Below are 14,533 nucleotides of genomic sequence, written 5' to 3'. Positions count from 1 at the left end.
CAAGGCTAACAGGCTAACAAGGCTGACCGGCTAATAAGGCTATCAGGCTAACTCGCGAACTGAGACAAATCTCTGCAACATTTGAAGTTAAAATGCCCAGACTGCCTATTTCGTGTCCAAATGCTTCTTAAAAATAAAAAATTAAGAATCAAACCCCTAAATTATTTACTTACGAACGAGCTCTTCAAACTACGTTAGAGATTGGTCCAATCCTAAACGAGTCTTTAGACCTCACTCAGGTGCACTATGTAGTGTTTAAAACAAGGGACTTCTGCATATATCTATGGGACTTCTGTACAAGATCTAGTGCACTTGGTATTCAATGCAATGCAATTTAGGACGCGGCCATCGTTTCAACAAAATTCTCTTCGGTTAAAGGTATCTTTATTTTTATAATAATAATAATAATAATAATAATAATAATAATAATAATAATAATAATAATGATAATATAATGATAATATAAATACTACTACTAATAATGAAAAGAATGATAATATAATGAAAATATAATAATAATAATAATAATAATAATAATAATAATAATAATAATAATAAATAATGATAATACTACTAGTAGTAATAATAATGATAATAATAATAAAAATAATGATAATAGCGTGGATTATAATATCTTGGCTTTATCAGCAGTTTATATTTCAATTTATATATTACATTAATAAATGCTCTTGACCTAATGTTATGGTCATGAGCATCACAGTGATGTTCACGTAAACTAAATCGAACAATAATTTATGTTTTCAAAATACATTTAATTAACTTTAATGGAAGTCTCCAGTCTCAGCACTTAACAAGAGGTAAAGATGTAAAGGAAAATCTTTAGAACAGAGACGTGTTTGCTTTCTGGTTTCTTGGTCACATGAAAATCTTTATTTTGTCTAATGAACTTATAGAAAAAGGCTGGTGACTGTTTACAGCTGCTATAATGTAAGTGATAACAGGTACTTTTTTATGGGGGAAAACATGTGAATAGAAAGCACTTTAACACATGTTCTTTAATAACAATAAAAAAAATTCCTTATAGCAAATTATGGTTAAAAAAAAAACCAAAATAAAAAACACTCGATTTGTGCAGAAATATTCACCCCCTCTGTTGTGGATCATCTTGCTTTAACAGCTTGGCCTCAAGTGCATCTCTCCTTACAGTGAAATATTTATTCGACTACCAGACACAAAATAGACACAATTATGTTCGTCTCCTCGTTTTTAATGTCATTTATCAAGTATTCAAGTTATCTGTAAACAAAAGTGTTCATGATGTATTCACTTCTGTTCCTGAGGAACGCAGAGCAGTAGCTTAACCTTTCCATTACAGCTTTGTTGTTTTATTTCAAGAAATACATGTCGATAATATGCTGGAAAAAAAAAAAAATGACCTTCCCCCCAAAAAAAAGTAAATATGTACCTGAAGTAATCCACATGGGCAGATTAAGGGCTTCACAATGATCATCACACATGCTGACAGCACTGAGGGTGAAGAGGCTTGGTTGTGGAGATGACCTGTGACCCTGCTTTGTCTATTTAACATCCCAAAGTTCAGCTATTACAGCCCAAAAAAAAACAAAAAAACAACGAAGCACAAATCAGGCCAGTGATTTCAGGTCGTCTCACGTCACAGAGATGTGCATTAATACCAATACACTGATATCTCCAGTTCATTTATCACAGCAGGCAGAAGAAATGTGCAAGCAACGTGACCCCGAATGCCATGCCACAATATCATACGGTCACCATCCAGCCTTCCTCACAAAGCTGAGGCATTTACATCTGAATCAGTAATAATAATAATAATAATAATAATAATAATAATAATAATAATAATAATAATAATAATAAGACATTTAAGGGCCTTTTGGTGCAGGAAGCAAATCAAACCAAAGAAAAGTTTATATTCCAAAACCCCTAAAATGATATATTATATAAAAAGGTACAATGCAAAAAGAAAACAATTTATGTGACATATAACTTACATAATTTAGGCACAGAAAAAGATTTGATTTATGATTCATTATTCATTATTTATGTTCACTCATTTTTCATCTTTAGACCAAAAAAAATAATTTGAATAACAATTATAATAATAATAATAGTAATCGATCTACTAGCAGTGTTTCCTCTTCACAGCGTAGTCCATGAGTACTTCTTCACCAAGAATAAGTACTCAGAATAAGTTGTTTATTTATTTGGGTTTTCTACACATCGAATACGAAGGGATGGATCGTGTCCTGTGAACGGTTCACATCTTCATACGAGTCTTTGTATCAAAGCTACATTGAGCAACATTTTTATTTCAAATCCTTGGAGCCTAAAGTAGATAACCAACAAATCTGCAGCGCTGCCCAGATACATCATGACCGCGTCGTTATAAAACGGCCTATAGGTGAAAACACTTATTGGGTGGGAAAAAAAGGAAAAGAAAAATGTCTGTCACAGATTTCTCATTTGATTCATGTTCATTATACAGTGAAATATTCTGAGGTTGTGTTTTGTATCTTGTGTTACAAATATCTCCGGCACAGACTGAAGACCAAGGTTCAAACTTAATAATGCTATCGTTGGAGTTTGTTTTTTTTTCTTTCTTTTTTCATTTTTTAAAAGTCTTCATGACATTATACTTTTTAATAGTTTCATAAAAACGCAGTAGCCCGAGCTAAAATGTGAATTCATTCATTCTTGGTAGTAAAACAATTCTATACTGTATATAGACAGAGTTTGAATTTTCCTTTTTTAATGGATGAAATTTAGATTTATATTCAGACGGGTTTTGTTCCCAGCATGCTGCGATTCCCGTCCTAAATGCCTGATGGACTACACTATACTATGCAAAATGATGCAGCATCAGAGGACAGAGGTTTATATTCTTCGTAGGCGTTTGTGTGTCGTGTAATACCTGTTGGATTGTTATAGAGATTAGCATATTGGCATCAGGAAATGATCATCTCAGAGACTATTTCTAACAGGATGATAACTGCAAATATACATCTACATCTAATCGCCCGATTTGGTGACGCCGGTAACCTTCTGAGGTTAGTATTAAAATAGTCTGCAGGTTCTGCCGCCGGGTTCGTAACACTATTGCTAAAGCGCTGAAGTGCTCAGGCTGATTTCTGTCAGCAGCAGCGTGAGAGCAATGGCCAGGCCTGCTGGGATTGAACCATGTGCCTCAGATCAGATATTATAAAAGAACCAGAGGAATCGAGCAGCGCATAACACTAAGCTCAAAGGATGTTTAGTTTCCTGCATTTTCTCCATCTGCTTAGTGTTAGACTTTAATCTTAATCTGGAGTCCTACCTATACTGATCACATGGGGATGACTGAGGAATGATAAGAGTTCTCTTGTGATGTAATTGAATTGGCCCCCCGATCCTTTAACGGGACACGGTGCTGAACCCTGCAACCGGCAAAATTCCGGCAACCTGACAGCCACCTTCTCTTTCCATACTGGCCAAACGTCCGAAGCAAACTTTAAATCGAGATTTGTGTGTGTGTGTGAGAGAGAGAGAGAGAGAGAGAGAGAGAGAGTGGCCTCTGGTATTGAATGTGGGCTAAATTCAGAGATACACGTTAGAAAGTATTACGCATAGGGGCAGAGGGGCAGGGGCGGAGGGGCAGGGGGCGGAGCTTGCATAGAACGGTTTCCCATTTGTGCTTGTGGTGAAGTTTTGATAGTCATCTTGAGATCCAAGACATGATACTGAAGAACAGAAATGACCCCCCGCCCCTTCCCCAAACCCACTTAGCACCATATGATGTCTATTACAATGTACGATGCACACATTATCGAGTACTTTTCTTTTGTTTTGAAGATATGTGCTGATGAGAACAGCTGTAATACTCAGCAGGGCCTCAGCTGAACTTTGAAAAGGTTTGCACCCAATCGAGGAAGGCACGAGGAGAGGATGGCGTTAGACCTCAGGCATGGAGGTGGGCGTGGGCCTTCTGCATGGGGCGCACCGGGGGTGTTATTGCTTTGAGTGCATTTCCCGGGCAGCTTTGGCTGCTGTGGCCATGATGAAGTGGTGTTGGATCGAGCGTAAACGCCGGGCACGAGCGGGTACGTGCGTGACACTTGCGGCCTCCTGCCTGACACACTAACTCGCTCACTGTGCCCAGCGTAGGCAGGCTCGGGCGCCGGAGCTCCATCCGATCCTCCTTGCATTTGATGGAGTACCAGGTGAGGAAGATGAAGACGAACCCAACAAACTTGAGGCTGGCGGCCAGGCCGAAGTAGACGAAGCGGAAGGAGGTGACATCGTATTCATAGCACGAGCCGTGCACGCCGCAGTCCTGCTGCCACAGCATGCATGTAGTGTCGATCACAGCGCCAAAGTAGATGGGGGTTGGTATGTAGGCTGCACATGAGGGTGAGGAATGACAACAATGACTTTACATAGCCTTTACTTTTGTACTTTACATTAGCCAAAACATTACATAAACATCGTAAGATGAAGTTTATGATTGTTGTTTTTTTCAGGTGTTTTTTTTTTTTTTTTAATGTAACGCACTGTACAACCACTAGCTGGCACTGTTGCTGCATCGAGTGACAGGAACCACAACCTCATACAGGTTTGAGCTGCACGTGCTCAGGCTAATTGAACAAGGTGCTCGCTCACAAGCGCTCTTCTGTCTCTCTTCATCCAAAATGGATGTTATAAATTATGCTTACACCTGGCTTTGGGTCCAGACTGTTCACTGTACTGTTCTCCTTCGTGTGAAATGAGAGTAAAGTCAGCTCATACTTTTGACAACAACATGGTTGCCATATCAGGGGAAAGAACACCACAATTTTGCCTTTTTATTTCATCTCCTCGAACCCTCATCAAACTTGGTTCACAGTTTCTTACAGAACCAAACCTAACTTCATATGTAAAATGTGGTTTAGAGAGAGACAGCGCTTACATCAAGCTACAATCCAAAACATCTGGGATTACATTTGTAATACATATTCTTGGGATGTGCATTTAGATATCTATATGCATCTGTAAAAGTGCCCTCAAATTTTGAACACTTCCTATTAGTATTGTTAATGTGTAGGCTCGCTACATGAAGAGTTTATTGTGCTTTGCATGACTCTAAGCTATAGATATCATCTCTAAGACTCTAAGATGTAATCCCTACACTCCCTGGGGTGTACAGGTACAGGTACATGTACAGGTGTGCATGTACAGACCGTGTGTAAGCTGTTTTTTTTCTTCCTGCTTTTTTTTCAGCACTATTTTTAACATAAATATGACTTTCAGGTCTTTTTTTTCAGGGCTTACGTATTTGCATAACTGCAGCTGAACGAAACACCACAGAACATCTGTTTCCTTTTGTAGAAAGAGTTTTCAAAATATGTAGAACATCAGCATGAAAAGCAGATTAGTCCCGAGACCTGATGAGATCTTACACTGATGACGAGCGTGACGAGCGTCCGTTACTTACCGAGCGTTCTCAGCAACACGAACTGCATTCCTAAAGCGAACGGCCTCTCCTGCTCCTCTACTGACCTACAAACAGGACGAGAGACAACGTGGAAATCGCATCATTACATAAAAACCTCCCAGAGTCCTGGGTGTGGATTTCAGATCCCCAGCTGGAGCTTAACGCTTTTTAATCTCCTCATCCAGCAGATAAAGGATGACGCCGCTAATGAGGTTCACCTACTGATCACTGTCTCGGTTTAGAATCCCGGAGACATAAAACTTAACGTTGTTGGACAACAGACGATGTTTATTAGCACATGTATCACTATATGAAATGACCACAATGCAGGATGTAGTTTATATCTTCGCTTGATTCACTGGATTTTGACAGTTTTTTGCTGTACCTGAGAGTGACGATGATGACAGACGGCTGCGCGCAGGCAGTGATGAGAGTGACGATGAAGAGGAAGATGAGGAAGGGGATGAGCGTGTTGCAGGTGCGGTCGCACTTCCCAGACACGGCGAAACCGTTCTCGTTCAGGTAAGTCTTCACAATGACCAGCTGGAGCTGACTGCCTTGGCCACCGGAGGAAGGAGTGATGACCTGCCTGCTCTGTACACACGCACAGTCTGTGTAGTTTCTGATCTGCTGAGAGAGAGAGAGAGAGAGAGAGAGAGAGAGAGAGAGAGAGAGAGAGAGAGAGAGAGAGAGAGAGAGAGAGAGAGAGAGAGAGACAAAGAGAGTGTGATTGAGTGAGAGTGAGAGAGAAAGAGAGAGTGAGAGAGAGAAAAAGAGTGAGTGAGTGAGAGAGAGAGAAAGAGAGAGAGAGTGTGAGAGAATAAGAGAAAGAGAAAGAGAGAGAGTGTGTGAGAGAGTGAGTGAGAGAGACAGAGTGTGAGAGAGTGAGTGAGAAAAAGTGAGTGAGAGAGAGAGAGAGAGAGAGAGAGAGGTGAGAGAGGGGGGGTATGTTATAGACAACTCAACAATAATAATAGTGAGGAGAAGAAAAAGAAAAAGAGAAGAAGAAGAAGAGGGAGGAGGAGTGTAACAATCCACTCGTCATGTTTTTTGAGATTCATTGCGCTGACGACTCGATTCAATTTGATTTGAAGCAAATTTCAAAAGAAGAAATAATTAAGGCGAAAAAGAGACTTTTAATTTCTGACACACACACACACACACACACACACACACACACACACACAGACACACACAGACACACACACGCACACAGACACGCACACATACACACACACACGCACACAGACACACACACACACACACACACACACACACACACATACACACACACACACACACACACACACCCACACACCCCTATGGGAGAAAAGGTCAGCTCATCAGTACAGACCAACCAGAAGCCTGACATCTTATCTAGTTCCTTCTGATTAACCAGTAATCACGCTCTGAGTGAGAAGAAGTGATTCACAACCAGAACCAAATGATGCTTCACAAAGACAAGAGCTGGAGATTGATGGAGCTTGAATGAGAGCTGCACTAAGCTTTTTTACCCCCATGTAGTAAATTTGCCAGGCTTCACAGCCCCCACAGGCTACGAGTGGCGTTCAGTTCCGTGCCGTATGACAGAAAGCCTGATGAAGCTCTTTTGCCTCCTCAAACTCAAAAGCTGCTTTCCGAGTGCCAAGAAAGTCTAAGTTGTCACTCGAGAGACTGTGTGTGTGGTTCAATGCTGAAATTAACTCTTGAGCCATACGGAGTCCGAGATAGTGGAATTTTTTTGCCCTGTGGGCAGGAAGGACGTCCTTCCTCTTGCCCCATCAGGCAAGTTTCAAACCAAATCGGTTTATTTGTACATCACTTTTAACAGTTCACCTTGTCTCAAAGCAGCTTTACAGAAGTATAGAAGCAGAATTCAATTTGTTCCTGCTACTTATCTCTAACATTTATCCCTAATGATCGAGCCTGAGGTGACGATCGAAAGGAAAAAACTCCGTGAGATGACATGAGGAAGGAACCTTGAGAGGAACCGGACTCATCCTCATTTTGGTGACACTGGACAGAAAATAATGTCAATGTAAATAATGTCCTTTCTACAACAGAGATTAAGTTGAGACCAGAACACAGAGCCAAACACGATACTGCACCCTTTACAGAGAGGATTAAAAGCTTTGCTCAAAGGCCCAACAGTGTCAGCTTGGTGGTGGTGGGACTTGAACCTGCAACCACTTGATCAGCAACCCAGAGACTTGACTAAACCGCTATCAACCTATTAAATATTTTTTGTTCATGAAACTCACTTCTAGGCCACGTATTTTTATTATTTTTTTAATATACAATAAGATAAAATAAAAAAATGTGAAACTTACAAGTTCTGAATAAAATCAGTGAAAATAAAGATCCCATGAAGCTGCAGACGTGACCCGGATGTAGCATGTTAGCATTTATGCTTACTGCGCGTTAGGACACTCCGCTAAGTGGCTATTAATAAACTGTAAGAATTTGGGACTCGATAAAGCAGGTACATCAGCACGCTCACCCCTGTGCTGTCGTTGCCCACGGCGCCGCAGCCTGCCAGGCAGGGGTTAAAGTAGGTGATGCCGTCAGAGCCACAGACCGGCGCGTACTCGTTTATCTTACAGCCACAGTTCACGTTGCAGCTGCCCGTCAGGTTCCTGTGAGTCAGCGTCAGAGTCGGCCTAGAGAGGAAAAAAGAGAGAGAGAGAGAGAGAGAGAGAGAGTAAGGGATGAGAGGCAATTTCAAACTGAGCTTACTGCCCTTCCAGCTGACTTAGCATTATATCAGGAGCAGATCCGCTGATTACACTGAGCACAACAAAACACCAGGACTGTGAGCTGGCAGAAATGAGAAAGTGCTCCAGGAATGAAATGAACACTCAGCTCACTCCACTAATGGGCTGTGTTATAGAAAGGAAACTAATCACCACGTTTATCGATAACACTAATTATTATTATTAAAAACAAACAAAAAAAAAGCAAGCAATGGGGCAACAGTTACAGTTTATCATGATTAAAGAACACCATGTCATACCGTTTCACTTCACACTGACATGTCATATAGTGGGACAGCTTAGTTCCTGTGTTCCCCTGCATTATAGCACCTGCGGACGGTCAGTCCCACACCTAACTCTCTAGTTTGTCTATAGCAAAGTCTCTCACGTTACTGAGACAGCGGAAAGCCGTCCGTCCTGACGTCCCGTCTCTTACTGACGATGGAGAACTCTTTTATAATTATTAAATAAAGGTCTTTTCACCATCATTCTTAAACCTGTGTGTGTGGAGCTTCCATCCTGCACGTCTCTGTCTAAGCTGTTATTCTACATTCAGTGTGACGTGACGTACAGATAAGTACGGTGACCCAAACTCACACTTCCCTCTCTGAATTTAACCTAACCAAAGTGCACACACACACCGTGAACACACACACCGTGAACACACACACCGTGAACACACACACCGTGAACACACACACACACCGTGAAAACACACACACCGTGAAAACACACACACACCGTGAACACACACACACACCGTGAACACACACACACACACACCGTGAACACACACACACACACACACCGTGAACACACACACACACACACCGTGAACACACACACACACACCGTGAACACACGCACACACACACACAGACACCGTGAACACACACACACACCGTGAACACACACACAGTGAACACACACACACCGTGAACACACACACACACACACACACACACACACACCGTGAACACACACACACAACGTGAACACACACACAGCATGAACACACACACACACCGTGAACACACACACACACACAGAGAACACACACACACACACCGTGAACACACACACACACCGTGAACACACACACACACACACACCGTGAACACACACACACACACACACCGTGAACACACACACACACACACCGTGAACACACACACACACACCGTGAACACACGCACACACACACACAGACACCGTGAACACACACACACACCGTGAACACACACACAGTGAACACACACACACCGTGAACACACACACACACACACACACACCGTGAACACACACACACACCGTGAACACACACACCGTGAACACACACACCGTGAACACACACACCGTGAACACACACACCGTGAACACACACACACACACACCCCGTGAACACACACAACACACACACCCCGTGAACACACACAACACACACACACCGTGAACACACACACACACACCGTGAACACACACACACACACCGTGAACACACACACACACACCGTGAACACACACACACACACACACACCATGAACACACACACACCATGAACACACACACACCGTGAACACACACACACACCGTGAACACACACACACCGTGAACACACACACACCGTGAACACACACACACACACACACACCGTGAACACACACACACACACCGTGAACACACACACACACACCGTGAACACACACACACACACACACACCGTGAACACACACACACACACACCGTGAACACACACACACACACACCGTGAACACACACACACACACACACACCGTGAACACACACACACACACACACACACCGTGAACACACACACACACCGTGAACACACACACACACCGTGAACACACACACACACCGTGAACACACACACACACACAGTGAACACACACACACACACACACACAGTGAACACACTTGAGCAAGGCACCTCATTCATGGTATTGTCGGCTTGAGACTCGAATCCACAACCTTAGGGTTAGGAGACAAACTCTCTAGGCCACGACTTCCCTGTTCTTTGTTTTTTCCCCTTTTTTATGACGTGACATACAGCTAAGTATGGATGAGAGTTAATATAAACCTGTGATTCATTTTGAAATAAAACGAAAAGACAAAATTAGAAGCTCCTCGGAGGATTCAGCAGTGCTGTAGAGGACACGGAGACCAGCCGAGCGAACACTTTCTTTAACGGTGCGCTCTGATGCGAAGGCCCTTTTAGAGAGCGAGTGTTTATAGGTGATTACTCAGACGTCAGTAAACAGCTACTTGGCAGTCAACAGAAGTTAAAGCATTTCAAATGGAACATAAACTATTTAAAACTAAAGGGTGGAAATCGTTGGACCGAGGAGCAGGTTTTATTTATAAAGCTGTAATGATATTTACTGCACACCTCCACTAACCTGACATGATGAAGACTCAGAACATACGATGAGACGCCAAAGCTATTTTGGAGCTTGTACTGACTCGACTGCTGTAATTATCCACCTCAGATTACACAGCACACTGATGCAGCACACTGATGCCACCAGATGCTTCGTTACATAAGAACGCGAGCAAACAGACGCCAGATGATCTGGGAACGCAGAGAGATGTTGAAGCACAATAACTGCAGAATTGGCTGATATTTAGCTTTAAAGCGAACACTCCATGACCTTGGGTTTAAAGCTTGGGACTTTAGATAGAAGTTAATTGTCTAAAAAGTGTTAGTTCACATTTGACATTCCACAGCTGCTTCCCAAAGGCTCAGTCCATTCTGTTTTCTCATGGAAGTGCCTCACAGCTTCCTGTTATGTCTTCTGCAAACACACACACACACACACACACACACACACACACACACACACACAAACACACACAAACACACACACACACACACTCCGACACAGACTGGCGCCTTTAGTACTCCACCACCGAGCAGCTTTGGGTAGGCAGGTTTTGCTGATGAGCTGAAATGCTGCTTCTTTGGGAATTGCGTAATCTGTAAAGCCTCACTGGCCACAACACACTCTCTCACACTCTCTCACGTGCGCACGCGCACAAAGACACAGAGACACTCGAACACACACGCAGACACACACACACACTCGCGCGCACACTCACACACTCGCGCGCACACTCACACACTCGCGCGCACACACACACACACTCTCGCGCGCACACACACACTCACACACACGCACATTGTGTGGGACTTAATATTTGTTCCCTTTTACCTAATCCATCAGGATAATTTAGTTAAAATGTTACTGTGCCGCTTGCACGTGCAGAACATTTCTGTGCACGATCTTGTCCTACATTCTTACCACATCACCACTTAAACCCATCTGCTTGGCTGTGACACTGCAAACTAACTTAACCTGCTGATCCAAAGTAGCACAACAAGTTTCTGAACTGCACTCAACAAGGGTGTTGAATTTGTTTAAAAAAGGCCCTGCACCTGCATCCTGTAGGTATGAAACCTCCACCTTCTCACCAGCATGAACTCAGGAACCTCAGAGCTCTCACTTCATGCTCTTGGTACGTTGCAGACGTTTCTTTAACCTCCACAATTTCGAACTATTCCTGAAGTTTATAGGTGAAATAAAAGAAAGGATTAAAACCCAAATCCTGCGTTTTAATGAGAAGAAACGAAAGAAGGAGGTAAAATAAAGGACATAAAAGGAGACAATAACGTCTCCCTAAGCGAATATAAGCCCGTCTCCACCGCTGAAGCCGCACGGTGCTGGAACTCTGGTGGTATTTTTATTTTTTTTAAACTCTTTATTTACCTCAAAGTTATTACAGCCACACAGTTTTTAGGTTTATAACAGTTGCTTGACATGTAATAAGCATGAAGGCCATCATGAGACATAAGAAGGACTAGTTATCTATTCTGGTTGCAGTATTGATGAGTAACAAAAATCCTGTAGTTGTATTTCGTGCTGTACATCATGGCATGGATGCAGCCCGGTTATATAACCATCTGTTTAACTGTTTATTTCTTCCTTGAGTGTTTTGCTCTCACCGCTCGGCTTCGCACGCTATCACGCTGTACTTACGCTACACAGGAACACGTGGTATGAAATGGAGCGTTTTATTTTATCGTTTATTCTGACGCATCCTGAGTAACAGACCTTACCCTGTAGTATATGGGATGTTGATGCCCCCCAGATTGATGCTCTCGCAGCCCACAATAAAGAGAGTGGAAAAGCACAGCAGTGACACGCCGCTGCAGATCATCGCCAGCTTGGCCGACTCACGAGCCCCGAGCTTCAGTTTCTTGATGATGTAGCCGCCCAGCACGATACCCACGCCAGCACTGGGTACGATAATCACACCTGAAACAGAGGATTTTTGTAATACTGTGTTTAATCGTCTAATGATCAGGTTCCTGGGTAAAAGTTCATTTCATACTTCAGATATTCAGTTCAATATATTTTTTTTTAAGTCGTTCACAGTTTGTGATGCAAAGCTGAAGTGGTAAAACTTTGCAAAGTGCAATTCGTAATAATTTAGCAACACTGGCAGTTGAGTCATTCACATCATACAAACATAATAATAACGACATCGACACAATGCCGACTCAGCTGACAGACAGAAGCTTCGGTTTCAGCAGTAAGACCAAGCTGGCTGCTGGTGCTGTGAGGTCAGTGTGCAGAGCTACACGCCTGTCTCCCAGCCTGCCTCATCGTGTGTGAGACGTATGACAGGCACAGAGGGGGTACGGGGCAACAGCTGTGCCACTCTAAATTGTCACTTCCATCTTTCACATCACGCCTTTTTTATCACACACACAGACAAGCTCAAAAACAGATGAGATACATCATCGGACAGCTGAGCTTCTGATCCACTGAGGAACAAGATTGCTGCTTCTTTGGGGATTGCGTGATGTACTGTAGGGATTCACTGGGCCTTGACACATACACACACGCATGCATGCACTCGCTCCTCACTCACATTCACACACACACACACACACACACACCCCCCACACACACACGCATGCATGCACTCGCTCCTCACTCACATTCACCCCCCCCACACACACACACTCACAACCACACACACACACACGCACACACACACACACACACACGCATGCACTCGCTCCTCACTCACATTCACAACCCCACACACACACACACACACATTCACACACACCCATTCACATTCACACCCCCCACACGCACTCGTACACATTAACACACATGCATTCATATACACACATTCACACACACATACATTCATACACACATTCACATTCTCACACACATTCATACACATTAACACGCATGCATTCACACATACATAAGGTGGTAAAAATATGCACTGACGAGACAACTTAGTCCCTCCCTTCTGACTAAAATTAGCCTCATGTGCGTCAAATACAACTCCTGCTGTTGAGAGACACGGAGAGACTCTGGAAAGGACTTCACACAAAGAGACTCTTCATGATCTGACCAGCGTGTTATGTGAAACTCCACATGGTTCTCAGCACAGCTGCCCCAGAAGCACAGAGCACTTTAAACAATCGGTCTCAGTCTTTTCCTCTCTGCTGACATCGAATAAACAAGAACAAGCTGATAAACTGGACGACTAAAGGCAGGAGAAACAAATACAATTTGGCAAATTGTTTTATGGTTATTTGTGCAAGCTCAAAAAATCTGACTAATGCTGAGTAAAAGGATTTTCAGCTCGCTCGTCATTGTGACATGCATGTCATCAACGTTATCATCAGTGTCACTGTGAATGTCGACATGCATGTCATCATCAACATTATCGTAAACATCATCATGTGTGTCATGATGAAGATCATTGTGTACATCAACCTTCATAAACATCATTGTGAATGTCGTCATTCCGGTCATCGTAAACATCTTCATGAACATCGTCATGTGTCATCCTCAACATAGTCCTGAACGTAGTCATGCAGTTCATCCTAAACATCATCCTGAACATTGTTGTGCATGTCATAATGCATGTCATCGTTGTGCACTTTATCTTGTCATCGTCATGCACGTCATCGTGAACATTGTTGTGCAAACGGTCATGAACGTCGCCATTGTGCATATTGCAATGAACGCCACAAGGTCATGCACACTGTCATCTTAGCATGTCTCCTAATACCAGAATGAAATGCTGAACGATTATTCGGTCACGAGACAGACTTCAGAATTAACACAGCAGCCTGAAGTTAAACGTTTACGCACAGAGAAAACTCTATACAGACCTGGGTGTTTCACCTCGATACTGGTTCACATACAGCTCTCATTGAGGAGACCCAAAGAGGCAGAATTAATCTGCGACCTCTCTGCTGCTACCTGGCCACTCACC

The 14,533-nt window shown here is 42.9% G+C and overlaps 1 protein-coding gene across 6 annotated transcripts in view; it reads right to left on the bottom strand.

Moving 5' to 3' along the window:
- LOC113660841 (solute carrier organic anion transporter family member 5A1) overlaps positions 1–14,533 on the bottom strand; it is a 44,545-nt gene that overhangs the window by 1,653 nt on the left and 28,359 nt on the right. For 2 of the 6 annotated variants that reach the window (XM_047808675.1, XM_047808674.1), the window contains 6 exons: positions 12,339–12,537; positions 7,947–8,106; positions 5,832–6,076; positions 5,447–5,511; positions 2,124–4,374; positions 869–1,561 (listed from right to left, as the gene is read on the bottom strand). In XM_047808675.1, coding sequence (XP_047664631.1) covers positions 3,935–4,374; positions 5,447–5,511; positions 5,832–6,076; positions 7,947–8,106; positions 12,339–12,537 — 1,109 coding nt within the window. In that variant the 3' untranslated portion in view covers positions 869–1,561; positions 2,124–3,934. Of the gene's footprint in view, positions 1–868; positions 1,562–2,123; positions 4,375–5,446; positions 5,512–5,831; positions 6,077–7,946; positions 8,107–12,338; positions 12,538–14,533 lie in introns of those variants that run through there. The other 4 variants (XM_047808676.1, XM_047808673.1, XM_047808677.1 and 1 more) reach the window with 4 other exon arrangements.

The sequence above is a fragment of the Tachysurus fulvidraco genome, chromosome 25 (assembly GCF_022655615.1).
Source record: "Tachysurus fulvidraco isolate hzauxx_2018 chromosome 25, HZAU_PFXX_2.0, whole genome shotgun sequence".
NCBI classification, from domain to species: domain Eukaryota; kingdom Metazoa; phylum Chordata; class Actinopteri; order Siluriformes; family Bagridae; genus Tachysurus; species Tachysurus fulvidraco.
The sequence above is the reverse complement of the archived record's forward strand: the minus strand, read 5'-3'. Positions and strand labels throughout refer to the sequence as shown.